Source organism: Xyrauchen texanus, chromosome 36 (assembly GCF_025860055.1).
Source record: "Xyrauchen texanus isolate HMW12.3.18 chromosome 36, RBS_HiC_50CHRs, whole genome shotgun sequence".
NCBI classification, from domain to species: domain Eukaryota; kingdom Metazoa; phylum Chordata; class Actinopteri; order Cypriniformes; family Catostomidae; genus Xyrauchen; species Xyrauchen texanus.
This window is the reverse complement of record NC_068311.1, coordinates 18320589-18340044: the sequence shown is the minus strand read 5'-3', so window position 1 is coordinate 18340044 and position 19456 is coordinate 18320589. Positions and strand designations below refer to the sequence as shown.

The 19456-nt window shown below is 42.1% G+C and overlaps 1 protein-coding gene across 1 annotated transcript in view; it reads left to right on the top strand.

Annotated features, from left to right (window-relative positions):
* The window catches only part of LOC127629735 (glutamate receptor ionotropic, kainate 4-like), a 385054-nt gene that overhangs the window by 181421 nt on the left and 184177 nt on the right, over positions 1–19456 (top strand). The window contains exon 4 of the mRNA XM_052106949.1: positions 13422–13519. Coding sequence (XP_051962909.1) covers positions 13422–13519 — 98 coding nt within the window. The remainder of the gene's footprint in view (positions 1–13421; positions 13520–19456) is intronic.

The following is a 19456-nucleotide window of genomic DNA, read 5'->3' as shown; positions in this document are numbered from 1 at the left end:
ATATCAATTTAATGTGACAATTTTTTACATTAAGACTGAGGATGAACAGTTGTAAACAGTTCACTAAACAGTTGTGCCGCTTTTGCACATTGTATTTCAGCCAAAAAACCTGTCTCATTAATTAAACACCCATAATCCAGTGTATTAATGCACTATTTTCACTTGTTTAGCACTGTGCCATAATTGTAAATTTAATTTAAATAAAATGATGTTATCACTGTTACCTAATTTTGATAATTCCTTAAGTGAAGTAAGGATGTGCAATACTACCACTTTTCATAATCGACTAGTCGTCAGTTGTTTGAACTACTAGTCGTCTAGTCAGTGTTAAGTATAATTATGCTCCGTTATGTTTACGAGACTCCGATCAGATGTCTTTAAGAGGGACATATGGACGCTAAGTGCAACACTTCAATATGGTGACTAATAGATATTCAACAAATAATTAGGCTAAATAACTCTAGCATCTTATTGCATAAAACTACCAAATTAAGAAAAGTAAGAAATAAGAAATAAGCTTCAATACAGAGCAAGACAAAACACCCCGGTTTCTTAAACTCCGTTACCTGATAGAGGGAACAAGAGGTTGTGTCGATGTAGTGACACTAAGGGTCGCCCTTGGGAGCCCCAAACACCTCTGATCTTTGAATTTGCATGCCACTCCCCCGGACATATGGGTATAAAAGGAGCTGGCTTGCAACCACTCATTCAGGTTTTGTGCTGAGGAGCTGAGACAAGGTCCCGGCCATTTCAGTGGGTAGTTCATTGTTGTGGCAGGAGGGACTCAACGCCTCGTTCCCTCCATGACGTTCCCCTTCTGTCACTCACTCGACACTGTGTCGATGTAGTGACACTAGGGGTCCCTATGCAAACTATCTGAACTGTGTTACGTGCACTGGTGGTGCGAGATGGGCAGACCTCTGCGTGCCTCATAGCCAGTGCAACCGGCCATCGAGTAACCTACCCCAATCCTCTGGGAGGTACTGGTAAGACCGGCCCTGGAAAGCAAACCACAGGAAGGGTCTGTGTCAAGGTAGAACCGAGACGTGGAAGTACACTTCTACCGTCGCAAACCAATCTTGAAGCCGGATGCTCACCAAAATGTGTTTTTGTGTCAGCATCTTGAATGGGAGTCTGTGCAAGGCCAGGTTCAGAACTTGCAGGTCCAATATTGGCCACATCCTACCGCCATTTTTGGGTACGATGAAGTAGAGGCTGTAAAACCCCTTCCTCATCTCGGCTGGAGGAACATGCTCTACGCGTGGAGATCACGTCCCCTCTACGGAAGGACATGATCTCCACGTGCAAGGCAGCAGTGTTCTCTCCTTTCACCAAAGTGAAGCAGATGACATTGAACCTTGACAGGTGTCTGGTGAACTGAATCACGTAGCCGAGTCGGATGGTCCAGATCGGCCACTGCGACGGGTTGGGGAGCGCGAGCCACGCCCCCAAGCTCCGAGCAAGGAGTACCAAGGGGACAATTGCTTCGGACAGTCATGATAACACTGGCTGTGGACACCGACTGTGTGACCCAGAAAGTGAGGAAACCACTATTTTCCGGCAGGCCCTCCACCGGGGGAAAGAGTGGTGCTCTTACCAGCTCCTGTGTAGCAGGTCTCCGACTTACTTGTCTGCCCATCTCAGGTGTGCTTCGAAGCCTTCCTTAGGTTCTTGGCAGCCGGACATGAGACGGGTGGCATTTTCTCCCTGCTGGGGTGGGCTGTGGTGGAGCTGGTATTGTCGCTGCAGGGGGACGCCCTTGGCGATGAGCAGACGGGGTGCGGGATCTTGAGCCGCACCGGGGCAGGATATTATGGATGCCTTGATGGATATGATGGATGCCTACATCTGCTTCCTTAGCGTCGAAAACTTCTGGGCAATGTCTCGGACGGTGTTGCCGAATAGGCCAACATGGGAGATGGAGGCGTCAAGGAATTGTACCTTGTCAGCCTCCCTTGACTCGACCACGTTGATGCTGTAATGGTGGTGCTCCTGCCCGAGAGAATGTGCCATCAACTTCGTTGCCCGGAGGGTTAGAACAGTCGCAGAGCACAGCTCCTGCATCAATACCGGGCCAGCACTACCCTTGTGCAGTTCTTTTAATGCCTTGGCTTGGTGCATTGAAGGAGAGCCATGGCATGCAGGGCGGAGGCAGCCTGTCCAGCAGCACTGTAGGCCCTAGCCGCCAGTTATACGTAAGCCTACAGGGCCTGGATGGGAGCCTCAGGCGGTTCCGACCAGATTGTGTCACTCTGCGGGCACAAGTGCACCGCAACTGCCTGAACCAACCCTTAGTGTCACTACATCGACATTCCTAATTTTTTCAATGCATATTACATTTGTACATATTTTTTTCAAAATGTTTGGTTATGTTTTATGCATTTTTACAATTCACAAGAAGATACCATTGGTTGAAATTTAATCATGTGTTTTCTTTTCACTATGATATAATTGGAAGATACTATACCATGTGATTTCATTCTAGCCCATTGATTGGTTGTTTGTTCATTTGAACTCTGCCTTATTTGTATTTGGAAAATCCTTTTATACACATGTATTGTTTTAGACATGCTGTCATTTTGCAAGTAATGAAATCTGATCTATTTGTTCAGACATTTTAGTCTATGTATCTACATCGGTTGCTATAGTAATGATGTAGGCCTCAGACTACAAGACTTAGAGACTATCTCATACAACAACAGAGTAGCTGCTATTGTGGAGAGAGTGGACTTAAAACAGCATTTTGTCTTTTCTTATGTCCATCATGACTTTTCACTCCCTTTGTGCAAACTTTAACAGTTGCATTTTACGCATTCATGCATAGCAATTTAATAGCGCTGAGTTGGCACTCGTTCAATAAATTTAACGTTACATAGCTCATTAGATGGCTAAAACAGGTATATTTGAACACAGCTCCAGGTGCTATGTTGTGCTTTGTATGATGTTACATATGCAACATGTCCCAAAAGACTTCTTGAATTCAGATCTGACAATTAAGACTGAAACCACGTATACATTTTTGGTTGATAACGCATTTGACTTTGGTATGTTTATGGTTGTTATCCACACTGGAACACTGTATTCTTCCACCGAAAACAAAGACTTTTGAAAATGCTCTCAGGTACCACAAACTTTGACCATATGGTCTCTCTCTCTCCCCCCTCCCCCTGTGTGATCCCCTCTCAGTTTGTTCCCGCCTCACCCATCCGCTGATTTTGGAGACTAATTGGCCTGGATTTAGAAATGTACTGAAGGGAATATGAGCGAATTGGTCCTACATAAAATTGATGAGAAGAGTGATTGATGGTCAACAACTCCACCCGAATGTCGCACTTTCATATCATTATTTTACAATTATAAACGAGCGGTTGTATAGAGTGACGCAGGACACTCATACGAAGGAATAACCCAGCTCTTAATACCGCAGAGCCACGGGGAAATGGCTTTCCTAGCGGCTCACTATAATCCGATGGCAAGTCACCTAGGGGAAAGAAAAACACTGAACCGCTTAATATTCCATTTTTGTTGGCCGGACATTGACGGCGATGTCAGCAGTTGGTGTGCGGTGTGTCGTGAATGTGAGCTGGTAAACCCACCGGTCACACCAATAGCGCCATTGCACCCTCTTCCGCTAATCGAGGTCCCCTTCGAAAGAATTGGCACGGACCTCGTCGGGCCATTAGAGTGGTCAGCACAAAGACATCGCTTTGTATTAGTCCTAGTGGATTATGCCACATGATATCCAGAAGTATTGCCTCTGAGCAACATCTCAGCACGTAGTGTTGCGCAGGTTCTCTTCAGTATAATCTCCCGGGTGAGGATTTCTTTTGAAATCACCGATTAGGGCACAACCTTTGACACATACACTACGCAAGTTTTATGAACTATTGGGTATAAAATCTATTCGCACCAGCATTTACCATCCCCAGACAGATGGCCTGGTGGAGCAATTTAATAAAACCCTTAAGAACATTATTCGTAAATTCGTGCTCAATTATGCTAGAAATTAGGATAAATGGCTCGACCCCCTGTTATTTGCAGTGTGAGAGGTCCCGCAAGCCTCCACGGGATTTTTCCCATTCGAGCTGATGTATGGCCGGCACCGCATGGGCTGCTTGACGTCATCCGCCAAGCTTTGGGAGGAGGGACCTTCAAATAGCAAGAATGAAATTCAGTACATTCTTGATCTTGTAGCAAAACTCCACACACTGGGGCAACTAACACAGGAGAAATTGCTCCAAGCTCAAGAACGACAGAGCCGACTGTATAACAGAGAAACTCGGCTGCAGGAATTTGCACCGGGAGATAAGATGCTACTATTACTCTCCACATCGAGCTCCAAATGTCAAGGACCCTTTGAGGTCACACAATGAGTCGGGAAACTCGAATATGAGGTAATGCAAACCGATAGAGGGGGCGAATTTATCACCTCAACCTCCTGAAATTATGTGGGGGAGAGTACCCGGTGCTGTATATTAGCCATAAGCTCTCTTTAAGGGAGACAAAGTTTAGCACCGTGAGAAGGAGTGTCTGGCCATCAGGTGTACGGTCCTCATGCTCCGGTAGTACCTACTGGGGCGGGCCTTCACCCTCTGCTCAGATCACGCCCCACTCCAATGTATCCAATGCATGAAAGATACCAACGTGCAGATCACCCAGTGGTATCTGCCACCTTTAAATTCAAGGTGGTCAACAGACTGGGGCGCAGATGGCTGTCGCCGACTTCCTTTCCAGAAATGGGGGGGTTGGTAGGGCAGTGGGGATATGTGGCAGCGGGGGCGTGGTCAAGCGTATAAGTGGGAGGTTGACTAGTTGAAAGAACTAGTCTCCACATAGGTTGCATATTCATTACAATGGGCATTAAATCTCTTAAACTTTCATCCTCTAAAATATTACTTTGCTGGTAGACTGTGGTTATCCACTTTACTTCAGCAATTGTGAAGCTGCGTTCATGATTCACATCAGAGTGTCAACACCAGTGTCAAGCAATGCTTTGAACTCCATATGAAAAGCGATTGCAGACAAAAGCATTTTAATTCTGTCTTTTGGTAATAGTTAACTTGACGTGCTCCTGTGTTTATTAAAATGCATCAATTGATCACAGACACTGAAGCACTGTTGTGTTTGTGGTGTGTGCATCAGCGAAATGACTCTGGGCAGACACATCAGAAAGGTTCCACCCTTCAAACCAGTGTTTATGCTAGTTTATGGTGTATTAACAGTGAATGTGTTAATCACAATAAAAGAAAAAATATGTGTTAAACTTTTTTATTTAATAGCATGTGTTAACACTTCAATTCTGACAGCTTTAATTTCCCAAAACATTTAATACTATGGTAACACTTTGCAATAACTTTTAACAATAGCATTTATTCGTCTTTGTTATTTTTATTTAATAAAAATAAAATTGTTTATTGTTAATTCATGCTATGATGTATAGTGCATTAACTAATCTTAACAAATGCAAGTTATAATTCAAAGATTTTTATAAATTATTTTAAAAGTATTGTTCATTGTTTGTTCATGTTATACAATTTTGTTAACCAATGTTAACCAATGTTAACAAATGCAAACTAATTGTAAAGAGTTACCAACACTATTAATACTACACAGTATCTAAAACAAGTTTTGATTTAACAATATTGTTGAAAACAGTATCACACATATAAAATATGTAAATTTCATTGCAGGATTTTTTAAACAGTATAGTGACACAAATATATATATAAACTGGCATCCAAAACTTTGGAATAATGTACAGGTTTTGCTCTAATGAAAAGAAACTTTTGCTCTCCAAAGTGGCATTAAACTGATCACAATGTATAGGAAGGATATTAATAATGTGGAAAAATTGCTATTACAATTTGAAATTGAATGTGGCAATTTGAAATAACTTCTTAAACTGCTTCAAAGAGTTATCTTCAAAAAGTGTGACATTTCCACCCATGCTTCCTGTAACACTTGCCATAGATGTGGCTGTCTTGTCAGGCACTTCTCACGCACCTTACAGTCTAGCTGATCCCACCAAAGCTCAATAGGGTTAAGATCCATAACACTCTTTTCCAATTATATGTTGTCCAATGTCTATGTTTCTTTGCACACTCTGACCTTTTGTTTTGTTAAAGTGTCTTTTTCTTTGCAATTCTTCCCATAAGGCCTGCACCACTTCTCTTTACTGTTGTACATGAAACTGGTGTTGAGCAGGTAGAATTCACTGTAGCTGTCAGCTAATGACTTGTGAGATGTCTATTTCTCAAACTAGAGACTGATGTACTTATCCTCTTGTTTTGTTTTACATCTGGCCTTCCACATCTCTTTCTGTCCTTGTTAGAGCCAGTTTTCTTTTGTCTTTGAAGTCTGTAGTGTACACCTTTGTATGAAATCTTCAGTTTTTTGGCAATTTCAAGCATTTCAAGCATTGTATTTCAAGCATTGACTGATGAGTTTCTAGAGAAAGCTGTTTGCCATTTTTGACCTAATATTGACCTTTAGACATGCCAGTCTATTGCATACTGTGGCAACTCAAAAACAAAAGCAAACAGAAATGACAATTTTAAGCTTAATTTAACAAACCAAAAAGCTTTCAACTTTGTTTGATATAATGGCAAGTGATTTTCTAGAACCACATTAACAATGTAGCATGATTACCCAAGGATAAGGTGTTGGAGTGATGGCTGCTGGAAATGGGACCTGTGTAGATTTGACCAAAAATTACTTTTTTCAAATAGTGATGGTGCTGTTTGTTACATCAGTAATGTCCTGACTATACTTTGTGATCAGCTGAATGCCTCTTTGGTGAATTAAAGTACCAATTTCTTTCCAAAACCAAAATCTGAACATTATTCCAAACTTTTGGCTGCCAGTGTATATATATATCCTATATATGCAATGCATATACATTTTTTATGATTTTATTTTATATTTTTATGGCTTCTAAGTCATTAAGTCCCATGTAGGCAATGTTTCCAGCGCAAGTTGTATTTTTTAGTTACGCTCAAAAGCCAGCTAATACTCCATAATCAAATTAACACATTAAAGTTAATTTAATTATTATTATTTATTTTATTATTATTATTATTTATTTATTTGTATTTATTTATTTTTTTTTTGGTCAGACATTTATTTTATGGTAACATAACCCAATTAAAAATGATACTTTAAGAATAAGTGTTCATTTGGTTTTTGCTTTGTGTTGCTCTGTCAAACTAAATTGTAGTGTTACCAGTCGGCAGGTTACGAACAAGTATTGCGAGCCAGTCAATCTCATTGTGTCTTTTTTTCACATAAATTTAACAGTGCTTCCCTACGAATCCAGAAATCCAATTGGGTTTAGGGAGAAACAAAGGAGTGAGTTGCTCACTTACAGAGGGATATTAAACATGTCTGAAGTTCATTGCTATCAATGAAAGGAGACAACACCAAAATCAGGACAAGTATGAGCTCTAATTTAAACAATCAGAGCTGCTGAGACACATAGCGGTTAATGATGAGGAAGCCTCTCCTAGCGTTCGCAGTGATTCTGTAGCAGCAGCTTTAAAATACCTCTTCTGAAAGATATATCTCTCTATCTGGTTAGATGCACAGGGTTTAATTCAGCATTGCAATACCTTGCAGTTTGCAGGAATTGAATTAGAAATGGATCAGTGAATCTCCAGGAAGGGAGAAATACCACACAGTCGAACACTACCTGACCTACCATACTCCCTTTTGAAATCTCTAAAGCCTGCGTCTTCCCACATTGTGTGTGGTCTGCATACTAATGTACAGTACATGATCTGATGTGAGAACAGGGACATACTGTGTCCTACCATGATTCTCACTCAGTCCTCATGGTATCATTGTCCTTCTGTAGATCATCCATGCAGGAGAGCCACATCAAACCATTGCTTTAATGATCACATGACCCTTGTGATTCATGGAGCACACTAGGAAAACAATTACTTGCCTTATGATTCAGGACACCACCACAGGTGGATGCTGCATTTAGCAGCTTTAAATTAGTCAATACTAAACTACAAATATGGTACATAAGTTAGAATTAGTGTTATATTAAAGGTGGGACTGCCAATGTTTCAAATATTCTGATCAGTCTCTCTTCAGTGGAACACAAAAGGAGATGTTAGGCAGAATGTTTCAGTCACCATTCACTTTCATTGTATGGAAAAAAGTTTCAATAAAAGTGAATGGTGACTGAGGCTCTAATTAGTCTCTGACTGGCATCTCCTTTTGTGTTACACATAAAAAAAAAAAGATAAAATACGTTTTGAGCATCATAAAGGTGAGTAAATGATTATTGAAGTTTAATAACAATTTAAATTATGTAATTCCTCTCTTTTCCAAATAAATAACCCCCCTCCCCCCAGTCAGGGTGTGGCTCACTACACTGCCCTCACAATCATAATTAATACAGAGAGGGATTACAACCTTTGATTGATACCTTCTGAAATTACTCTCTGTTCTAGTGCTCAGACTGATGCCCTGCTGGGGAGTGAGAAAAATATAATCTGTTCTTAACTGTCCTCACACTCCTCCTAATTTAAAATATAATTTCAGGACACACTTCACTCAAAGGTCACTTAAAAATGAAACATAAATTTGTGTGAGAGACAAAAAATAAACAGTTAATTAACTGCACTGCAGCACTGCAAGGAGGCCCCACCCACCCATTGGTGAAAACAAACTGGGTTACCATGGAACCCATTAATTCCTGAGGGGAATAATAAAAAGGAATATCCAATAGATGTTTTGAAAGAAAAACGTGCTGAAAGGTTTTTGTTTTTCCACATGCATCCGCTTATCATCTTCACACTGAATTGTTTGTTTTCACAGCAGTTTTCCTTTAGCTGATTTTATTGGTTGGCAGAGTTTACAAATAGTCAAATTAATTATCCTTTTCTTATTTACAGAAAAACAAAACCGAGAAAGCTGTGGAAAGAAAACAGTTCTGGATGTTTTGCTTTATTTGTATATATATAAGTGCAAAAAAAAAAACATGCAAACTTTTTTCAATTAAAAATAGAAACAAATCTATTGTATAGTGTACCCAGTATTTACAAATAATCAAATTCCCTTTTTATTAACAGAAAAACTAAACGAGAGAGCTTTTATTCAATTGGCTGGCAAAGAAAAACAATTTTGCATGTATAAAAACGATAGCCAAATCTACTGTGTACAGTACCCAGTATTTACAATTAGTAAACAAAAAAACATTTTTTTTTTTTTATGTTTTGCTTTATTTGTAAGTATAAGTGCAAAAACAAAATACTACCTAGTATTTGCAAATAGTAAAATTAACTTATTTATTTAAAAAAAAAAAAAAAAACAGAAAGCTTGTATTCAGTTGGCTGGCAAAGAAAACAGTTCTGGATGTTTTGCTTTATATGCTTTAAAAAAATAAGTGTAAAAAAAAAAACTATTTGCAAACTTTTTTAAATAAAAAAGAAATGGCCAAATCTATTGTGTTCAGTACCCCGTATTTACAAATAGTAAAATGCCTTATTTTGACTGTCTTATTTTTTACAGAAAACATCTCAATTACTATTGTTAGTACAATGTTGTGGCAAGAGGGACACAATGTCTTGTTCCCTCTATCAGGGAACGGAGGTTATGACAGTAACTGAGATGTTCCCCTTCTGTCACTCACTCGACGTTGTGTAGATGTAGTGACACTAGGGGTCCCTATCTAAAAACGCCATAACACTGAACCATGTTACGTGGACTGCTGGTGCAAGCAAGCTGCTGCATGCGAAAATAGTAGGTGCATCAGACTGCACGTTACCTTCCCCAACGCTCCAAGAGACTTCATATAGTTCCTCACATCCCTGAGGGAAGGAAGTGACGTAACTAGCATGGGAGCAGGCCGCGCCAGTGTTAGATGTGGCTGGGGCCATCTAACGCTATAACACGCATTGGGGAAGGCGTTCTTTTCCAATCCTATTCTCTCAGGGGGAAAGGACCCCTCAGAGACCACATCCTCCCCAGTAGGGGGTAGGTCCTACCTCGATGGGGAGGAGCTCTACAAACACTGCGACCAGGGGGCAGAGGGAGCACTGCCCAAGGGAGATGCGGGACCATACTGCTGAAAATACATCACAGGAAATATTGAAATAATCAGAACCTGTGGAGCACCTGTTCCAGTACAGGCAAGTCAGTGCCTGCAGTGGGTTTGGCTGCAAACATCCTCTGCTTAATTCGAAGGACACCCAAGGTCCGTGAAATGTGGACTTGACTGGGGGAGTAGAGTGCACTTCTTTGCCTTAGGGGAGGGGAAAGGCGTTATGCGCAAGCGATACACCCGGCCAGCTGTACCGTATTACTGAATTCTATATGTTCGGACCTGTCAAAACACAGGGCGAGACCAGCTCAACCCAGAGATTATGAGACCTTGCAAAGGTATTGGGTGTTGCCCAGCCCACCGCTCTGCAGATGTCTTCTAGAGAATTGCCATTGACCAGTGCCTATGAGGATGCCACACTCCTTGTAGACTGTGCTCAAACCCGGAAGGGGGCGGGCATGGCCTGGGTCTGGTTGGCCAATGCAATAGCATCCACAATCCTGTGGGCAAGCCTCTACTGGAGACAGCGTTCCCTTTCTGCTGTTTACCAAAGCAGACAAAGAGCTGCTCAGAGTGTCAAAAGCTCTGTGTGCGATCCAAGTGGGTGCGCAAAGCACGCACCGGACACAGCAACGCTAAGGCTGGGTCTGTCTCCTTCCGGGGCAGCACTTGCGGGTACCTGATCCCTGAAAAGGGTTCATAGGAACCTTGGGCACGTAGCCTGGGTAGGGTCTCAGGATGATGTGAGAGTCTGCCGGACCGGACTGCAGGCAAGAGTCACTGACAGAGAACGCTTGCAAGTCCCCAACCCTCTTGATGGAAGTGAGTGTGATCAGGAGGGCCATCTTCAAGGAGAGGGCCTTTAGTTTGACTTATTCTAGTGGCTCAAACGGGGCTCCCCCAAGGCTCCAAGAGGACAATGGAGAGATCACATGAGGGGAACAGGCATGGCCTAGGAGGGTTCAGCCTCCAGGTGCCTCTAAGGAACCTGATGATCAGGTCATGCTTCCCAAAGGACTTACCGTCCACTGCATCGTGGTGAGCCGCTACGGCATAAACCTTCAAGGGTTAGGGGGACAGCCGACCCTCCAGCTTCTCCTGCAGGAAAGGGAGCACTGACCCGACTGCGCACCTCTGTGGGTCTTCAGATCGGGAAGAACACCAATTTGCGAATAAGTGCCACTTTAGGGCATAAAGCCGGGTAGAGGAATCTCTGGCTTGAGTGATCGTGTCTACGACGGCTGGTGGTAGACCGTTTAGATCTTCTGCATCCTGTCCAAGGACTAGACGTGGAGGTTCAAAGGTCTGGGCGCGAATGCCAGAGGGTACCCCGTCCCTGAGAAAGAAGGTCCTTCCTTAGGGGAATTTTCCAGGGAGGTGCTGTTCGCGAGGAGCGTGAGATTCAAGAACCAAGTCTGAGTTGGCCAGTAGGGGGCCACGAGAATGACTTGTTCCTCATCTTCCCTGACCCTTGACTTGTGCAAGTAGGCTCACTGGGGGAAATGCTTACTTCTGCCGCCACTGCGGCCAGCTGTGTGCCAGCGTGTCTGTGCCGAGGGGGGCTTCCATCAGAGAGTACCAGAGCGGGAAGTGGGTGGAATCTCAGGAGGCAAACAGAGCTACCTATGCTTTGCTGAACCGAGCCCAAATCAGCTGGACCACCTGATGGTGGATTCTCCACTCTCTGCTGAGCATTACCTGTTGTGACAGCGCGTCCGCTGTGGTGTTTAGATTGCCCGGGATATGAGTGGCGTGCAGCAAGCTCAGCTGCTGCTGACTCTAAAGGAGGAGATGGCGGGCGAGTTGCGACATGCGTGAAAAAAAACAATAGCTAAATCTGTTGTATACAGTACCCAGTATTTTTAAATAGTGAAATGTACTTTTTTATTTACAGAAAAAAAAAGGAAAGCAAAGAAAGCAAAAACGAAAACATCAATGAAAACAGGTTGACAAGGCTCTATCATACACGTATAATAAAAAAGGGAGAATAAATAATATAAAGCATAACAAATTATACATAGAGATTGTGCAAAGACCAAAACATAGAAAGAAGGAAACCGCGACAAATTCAAGCAACATTTTCTCTTTCAGTCTCTTTCATTTTTTACTAAAATCTGATTTTGAAATAAGGGATAAGAAGGGATTGCAGATATTTTCAAATGTAGATTGTTTAGTACTTGTTTAGTATTCTGTGTTCAATACAAGTTAAGCTCAATCGACAGCATTTGTGCCATAATGTTGATTACTAAAAAAAAATACAAATAATTTAGACTCATGCATTGCTTTAAAAAAAATAAAAAAGGAAAAATTAAAGTTACAGTGAGACACGCGTCTCTCTCTCACTCTCTCTCTCACTGGCCTCTCCAGCTGGTCCCGCTCCGGGCATGTGTCCTCAAGGCCCGGCCACGCCCTCCTCGTCACACTATTTAAATCATCATTTTTACTGTCATTTTAGGGTTTTATAGTTTATGGCATTACATTACACAATTACAAATTGGATACACAGATTTTTGAAAGAAAAGGAGGATCAAGTCAAACTTCATTATTGTGGAAATAAACATTATGCCACAAATTCTGTCAATTAAGCATAACTTGTATTGAAACTGGAATATTCCTTTAAAATATCCTTTCCACTGCAAAACAGAAATACATGCACAATGTGGCAAAAAGTGGCATACAGTTGGCATTCCAATTCAATCCAAAGATGTTCAATGCTGTTTAGGTTTGGGTTTTGTGCAGGCCAATCAAGATCTTTCAGACCAACCATAAGTACTATTTTTATGGTCCTTGCTTTGTGCACAGGGGCATTGTCATGTTGGAATGGAAATATTGCACTCCTCAAACGCTTGCCACAAAGTTTGAAGCACATAATGCCTTGGAATGTCCTTGTTTGGAGAATCATTATTATTTGCCTTCACTTGAGTAACCTAGTAACATACTTTTGAACATATTGTGTATTTTAATGCATAATAAAGTAGAGGGTCTCTCCATTCTTATTTTTTTCTCTCTCAAAACAGAGCTCTCAAGACATTTTGCTTCCAAAATACATATCCATTAGTTTCAATTTGAATAGTTGGCCAATAAAGCAATAAGGTGTAAGAGGTGTGTTACCCTGGGTAATATAACTTTAATGCACAGTGGTTTATGCCTTTGGAAAACAACAGAACTGTGATAAAATACATTAATGTTCCATTTATCCATTAATGTTCCATTTAATTATCTGAATAAACAATTTTTCTGCCAAACTATATATACAAATTTTCCCAAAAGAAGGATGTTTACATTGACCAGGTTTATTATATCTTGCTTTCCTTCTACTTTCTGTTTGTTATAAATGACAGTTTACTTTTCCCTTGCCTACTGACAGTGTGCCAAATTATGTCCAAGGGTGTGGTGGCAGTCCTGGGCCCTTCTGCCAGCCCGGCGTCCAACTCCATCATCAGTAATATCTGTGGGGAGAAAGAGGTGAGTGCTGGCATCTGCTCTCTTTTGTCATCAGTCCAACATAGCATAGCCCAGACCATTTTACTGGATAATCATTCATATCATTACTTTAATGACTAGTGTGGTCAGTGGCATGCTCCAAAAATTATTCTTAACCACAGCCGAGCAGTGTTCAGTGTTAAAAAATGTTATCCTGTAAAAGGTGAAGTCTGTCATTTCTGCACCACTAGAGTCGCCCTGTTTGTTTCCTTTCTACACTGTGATATGTGTTATCATATGTGGATTTTCCTTCCAGAGCTGCAGTCTCAGGAATATATTACTTTTACTTGCGTAATGAATAATGCAGCCACAAACAAGTTTACCCTTCATTCTCAACTGACTAAGCGTCAATTTTTAATGTCTTCATAATTCATAATCAGTGGCAACTCGCCTTCCAAAGTGAGCGTCTAGCATAAATATTCATAGTCACATTTTATAAATGACTGCTTGGGTCGCAGAAGAGGCCATGTGTAATGAAAGTTTAAATGTTTACATCAGCTATATTACACCTCGATGAATATTTATAATGCTGACATTTTATTTGTTTTCATGAACTGCTGTTTATCTTGTCCCTGTGTAAGCCTGTAATGGTCTGGATTTGGTTAGCGATGTGGAGGATTGTTTGTTGGTTTGGGATTGAGAAGAAAAGGAAGAGAGGCCCCGTTTCCATCTGGTATTACGATATGTCTTGGGTGTTCCGATCACATGTGGTCAGATAAGACACATTGCTGTTTACACCTGGTGACTTATATGCATCTCCTATGGCCACTTGTGTTCGGATTTGGAGGGGATTGTTTGAGGGAATTTGTCGTGGTTGTTTAACCTTTTTTTTATTATTGTTCACAATTATGATGACTCCTATTAGAGTAAAGCAATGTTTTTGTTTTTCTTATTTAAACTGGCATACATTTAAGGCATACCTGTCAACACTCCCGTTTTTCCCGGGTTTCTCCCGTTTTTAGCCTTATCACCCGGACCCCTCCCGGTTTGTTATTTCTCCCGGGAAACTCCCGTAATTTGCATGGCCCAAACTCCTTTATGAATAATCGCCGATTATTATTATTATTAATCGGACCAATATGTTTGTCTAATGTTGATCAGTTGCCAGATTGTATTAAATGCATTATATTCACACAATCCACACACCATTTACAATATCAACCCATTTGTCACCTCAACCTGGCAACCTAGTATAACCCAGTTGCGCAGTCGCGGAAAGTTTAACCCGAAAGTGAGCCGATATACATGATGGTAGGTGAAGGCGGTGTCCCCGCAAAGAAACTGAAGTACAATTCTTATTTCTTTATTTTGTATAAGGTGAAATCTCTAGATCACTTTGTATGCATGTGTACATTTCTGCTTGTGTATGTGTGTTTCTGTATGTTTTTGCCATGGCTAGATTGCAAGATTGCATGTATATGTGTAGCTGACATGAACATCTGGGCCCCTATTCACAAAATCTTAAGGCTAAAAGTAGCTCCTAATGCTGAAATTTAGGAATTGATCTTTGAGCGAGACCTGTCGCGACACAGGTCTGCTGCCGTGTTGAGGTTGCCCGGGATATGGGTAGCGTGCAGCGACCTGAGTCGCTGCTGACTCCAAAGGAGGAGATGGCAGGCAAGTTGTGACATATGACGAGAGCACACACCGCCTTGATGATTTATGTACGCTACCGTCGTGGTGCTGTCTGAATGGATCAAGACATGCTTACCCCGAATCAGTGCATGGAATACAGCCAGCAACTCTAGGCAGTTGATGTGCCAATGCAGCCAGGGCCCTGTCCAGGAGCCAGCGGCCGTGTGCCCATTGCACACGGCACCCCAACCCAGTTGAGAGGCGTCTGTGGTGACCACAACACGTATGGACACCTGCTGTAGGGGGACTCCAATCCGCAGAAAACAGAAGTCTGTCCAAGGGTTGAAAGTCCAATGGCAGAAAGGTTTGATTAATACATGGTATGTGCCATGGCGCCATGCCCATCTCGGGACTCGAGTCTGAAGCTAGTGCTGAGACGGTCTCATATACATCAACCCGACCGGTGCAGCCGAGGATGCCATATGCCCCAGGTGCCTCTGGAACTGTTTTAGGGGAACCGCTGTGCCAGGTTAGAAGAGAGCAAGGCACTTTAGCACCAACTATGCAGGCTCGTTCATGAGGCGTGCTGTCATTGAGACTGAGTCCAACTCCATGCCGAGAAAAGAGATGCTCTGAACCGGTGCGAGCTTGCTATTTTCCCAGTTGACCTGAAGCCCTAGATGGCTGAGGTGCCTGAACACCTGGTCCCTGTGGGTGCATAGTAACTCTCGAGAGTGAACTAGAATGAGCCAGTCGTCAAGGTAATTGAGTATGCGTATGCCCACTTCTGACTCTGCAACCCTGTTGAATATGCGAGGGGACAGGGATAGGCCGAAGGGGAGGACCTTGTACTGATACGCCTGACCGTCGAACGCGAACCATAGGAAGGGTCGATGTCGAGGCAAAATGGAGAAGTTGAAGTTCAGTCTACCACTGCAAAACAATCTTGATGCCAAACACAGGTTAGAATCTGTTTCTGCATGAGCATTTTGAACAGATGTTTGTGTAAAGCCCGGTTGAGAATTAGCAAGACCAAGATTGGCCGCAACCCACCGCCTTTTTTGGGTACGATGAAGTAAGAACTGTAGAAACCCTTCTTCATCTCGGCTGGAGGGAGAGGCTCTATTGCATCTTTGAGTAGCAGAGTTGTAATCTCTGCACGTAGGGTGCTGGCATTTTCACCACGCATTGAAGTACAGCGAATATCGCTGAAACGAGGTGGGAGGCTGGTGAATTGAATCGCGTAGCCAAGTCGGATGGTCATGGCCAACCAGCGCGAAGGGTTGGACAGTGAAAGCCATGCGTCCAAGCTCCGTGCGAGGGGCACTGAGGGGATGATCATTTTGTACATACCGGGTGGAGCTTCGCAGCGGGGGGGAGCAGGTAATAATGCAGACTCAAAGCACTTACCTTGCTCTGTGCACCCAGTAGGTGGCATGTTTTAGACTGAGGAGGAAGTCCTGTAAAGACGTCTTCGGAACTTGTCGGCGCCGGACCACCGGGGATGGGCAGTTGCGGGTCCGGAGGCAGGGTAACTGCATCTGGGAAACTGGGACTGTAGGATTTTGGTGCCGGGGCACCGTGAGAACGGTACCAGCTAGATGACCCAGGAAGTGAAGAAATTGTTCTTTTATTGACAATGTGGGTACCGCAGCCTGAAGGATGTGCAGCAAAAGAAAATAAGGAAAACAAGGATTTTCCTCCCGCCCCTCCACCGGGGGACGTAGTTGTCTTGGTACCAACTCCGGAGCGAACATCTGACTGCCCGGGTCTTCCGTCTCAGGAGCGCTCAGGAGCCTTCCGGGTCCTAGAGGTGGTCCTGGAGACGAGGGGCGTACACCGCCTGAGGGGCCCTCGGTGGGCAGTAGGGGCGCAGGCTGCACTGGGGTGGCGCTGTGGCATGATGTGAGAAATCACTTCCATCTGCCTCTTTACTGCCGAAAACTGCTGGGCGAAGTCATCGATGGTGTCGCTGAAGAGACCAAGCTGGGATACGGTGGCATTGAGAAAGCAGGCTTTGTCTATGTTGCACATCTCCACCGGGTTTAGCCATAGGTGACGTTCCTGGACCACGAGGGTGGCCATCACCTACCCAAGTGCCCATGCGGTGACCTTCATGGCTCTTAGAGCGAGGTAGGAGGCAGAGCGCAGTTCCTGCAGTACAGCAGGGTCAGGACTACCCAAGTGCAGATCTTTAACCCTCTGGGGTCGACGGACGCGCCGGCGCATCCTGCTGGATTTTTTCGGCATTACAGCAGAAATAACATAAAATTCTCCATCATATTTGGGCATACAGATAAGTGTAAGACATCATTGGAGACTATGAAGGGTCTACTTTTATTTTACTCACAATAACAAAAAAGCAGTCTCTGGGTTTGCGAGCATATATCTGAAACATGTCACAAAAATGAACTGAAACTCTTCGAATACTTATCACACAAACATGAAACATATGTCTAAATAAAGCTTAAAATGTCTACTTTTAAATAAAACAATTCAAATGTAAAACAAATATTCTCCTGCAATGTAATCTGTATGAAACCAAGTGATGTACAGTTTTCCTGGCTCAGCTAAATTATCTCTAATGTGATCACACCCACTAGGGTTGTGCCGATGGACGATGGCTGACCAACATCACGATGTAGAGCCACCATCGTGATGCCACGCCCCCTTTTGCGAGTCTTGCTAGTGTGACTCACTAATCCTAGTCTCTTCTATAGTTAACCTAAAAACTTTGCAGGGATTGCTCTGTAAATTAAATTGAGAATATAACTAATGCATATATGCTATTTTAAATACTGTAGTATATGCCAGAGACGTGACGTGTTAGTCTGTGAAAATACCGTGTCAGGCAGGCTACACAAATATTGATCTTGACATTGTTAGCTTCTTGTCTTTTTTTTTTACATGTCTTACACTGTACATTTAGATTAAAATATTTTATGTTGTAGGCTACAAGAAAATAGCCTTTATTAATTAATTATTAGTAGTTGTAGTGTCTCAGAAAATCTTGCTCATTGTCACATAGCTCTTGTATACACTGAAGCGGCAGTTTAAGATAAACCCAGACCAGCGAACATCAAATAACTTTTGTCTGGTTAATACTTTTAAAGAAAAATGTCCTTGGCCATAAATCCATAATGTCAAATCAAATGAAAGAAACAAGGTGAATATGAATAACACACATTTATTAAAACATAGAAGAACAACAAATAAAGAACAAGAAAATGGGAACAACACTCAGACCGAAACTCGGCATTAACATTTCACTTATAATTAGCAGCACAATTAACTTCAGCACAGGCTACAAAATAAATTATGTTATTGAAATATTGTAAAGTGGTCATATGAACTACACAAATGAATGTTTAAAAAATAATATGCAAAATCGAATAGCTCTGCAACGGATGGCGAAATATGCGTAAAGAAGTCTAATATCTTTCACCATAGACCATGTTTAAATTTCGATGTTTCTGGCCAGAAATACCAACATATTCACTTTATCTGGTTTTAATAAGCTGCGGATTGGAGTAACTACCCGCTGTGCTGAAGACCCGCCCTGATGGAGTACTGGTAGCACATATGCACAGATATTTCCGTGCTAATCTTGCCATGAACGGAAACCTTTTGTCGTTCGTTTTCCACCAAGTCAGCGGGTCCTCTTCCCCATCAATGGCCATTTCCTGCAGGTACATGTTCATTTCTGCCTCGACCTTTTGCTCATCAGTGAGTAAAATAACGAAATTATAGTTTTTAAGTGGAAAATAGTATTTATGTAAAGAGATATATTAAAATAAAAAGTGCACAACTCTTCTTAAGTGAAAGCTAAAAAAAAAAAAAATGCTTCACGTGTCGTGCAACCTACTGATAAAGCGCCGATGAGTCATTAGTTGGGTTAGTAAAATAACGAAATTATAATTTTTCATATAATTTTTGTATATCCTTTAAAGAGCTCTGGCTCCGCTTATTCCACAATGGTACATGCTTCTGAATGTACTTTTTTTTTTTAATCATTCCCTAATACTTTGGGATCTACATAATATAAACTGTGAAAGTTTAAACTCACCTGCTTTATTTGCTTGAATAAATCCAGGTGTCTGTCTTTCATGTACTTTATTAAGTTTGATGTGTTCCCTCCTTTCGTCAGAAAACTGTTCTTTTAAATTGTAAAAATTGTTCAAAATATCACTGTTTTTACTGTATTTTGTATCAAATAAATGCAGTCTTGGTGAGCAGAAGAGACTTTTTAAACGGTAGTGTGGGTCTAAAATTAAGTCAAGTCTTTATGTAAAGAAAATGTATAGTCAGATTATTTCTTTTAACTTAAAACTTGATTTTGATCAT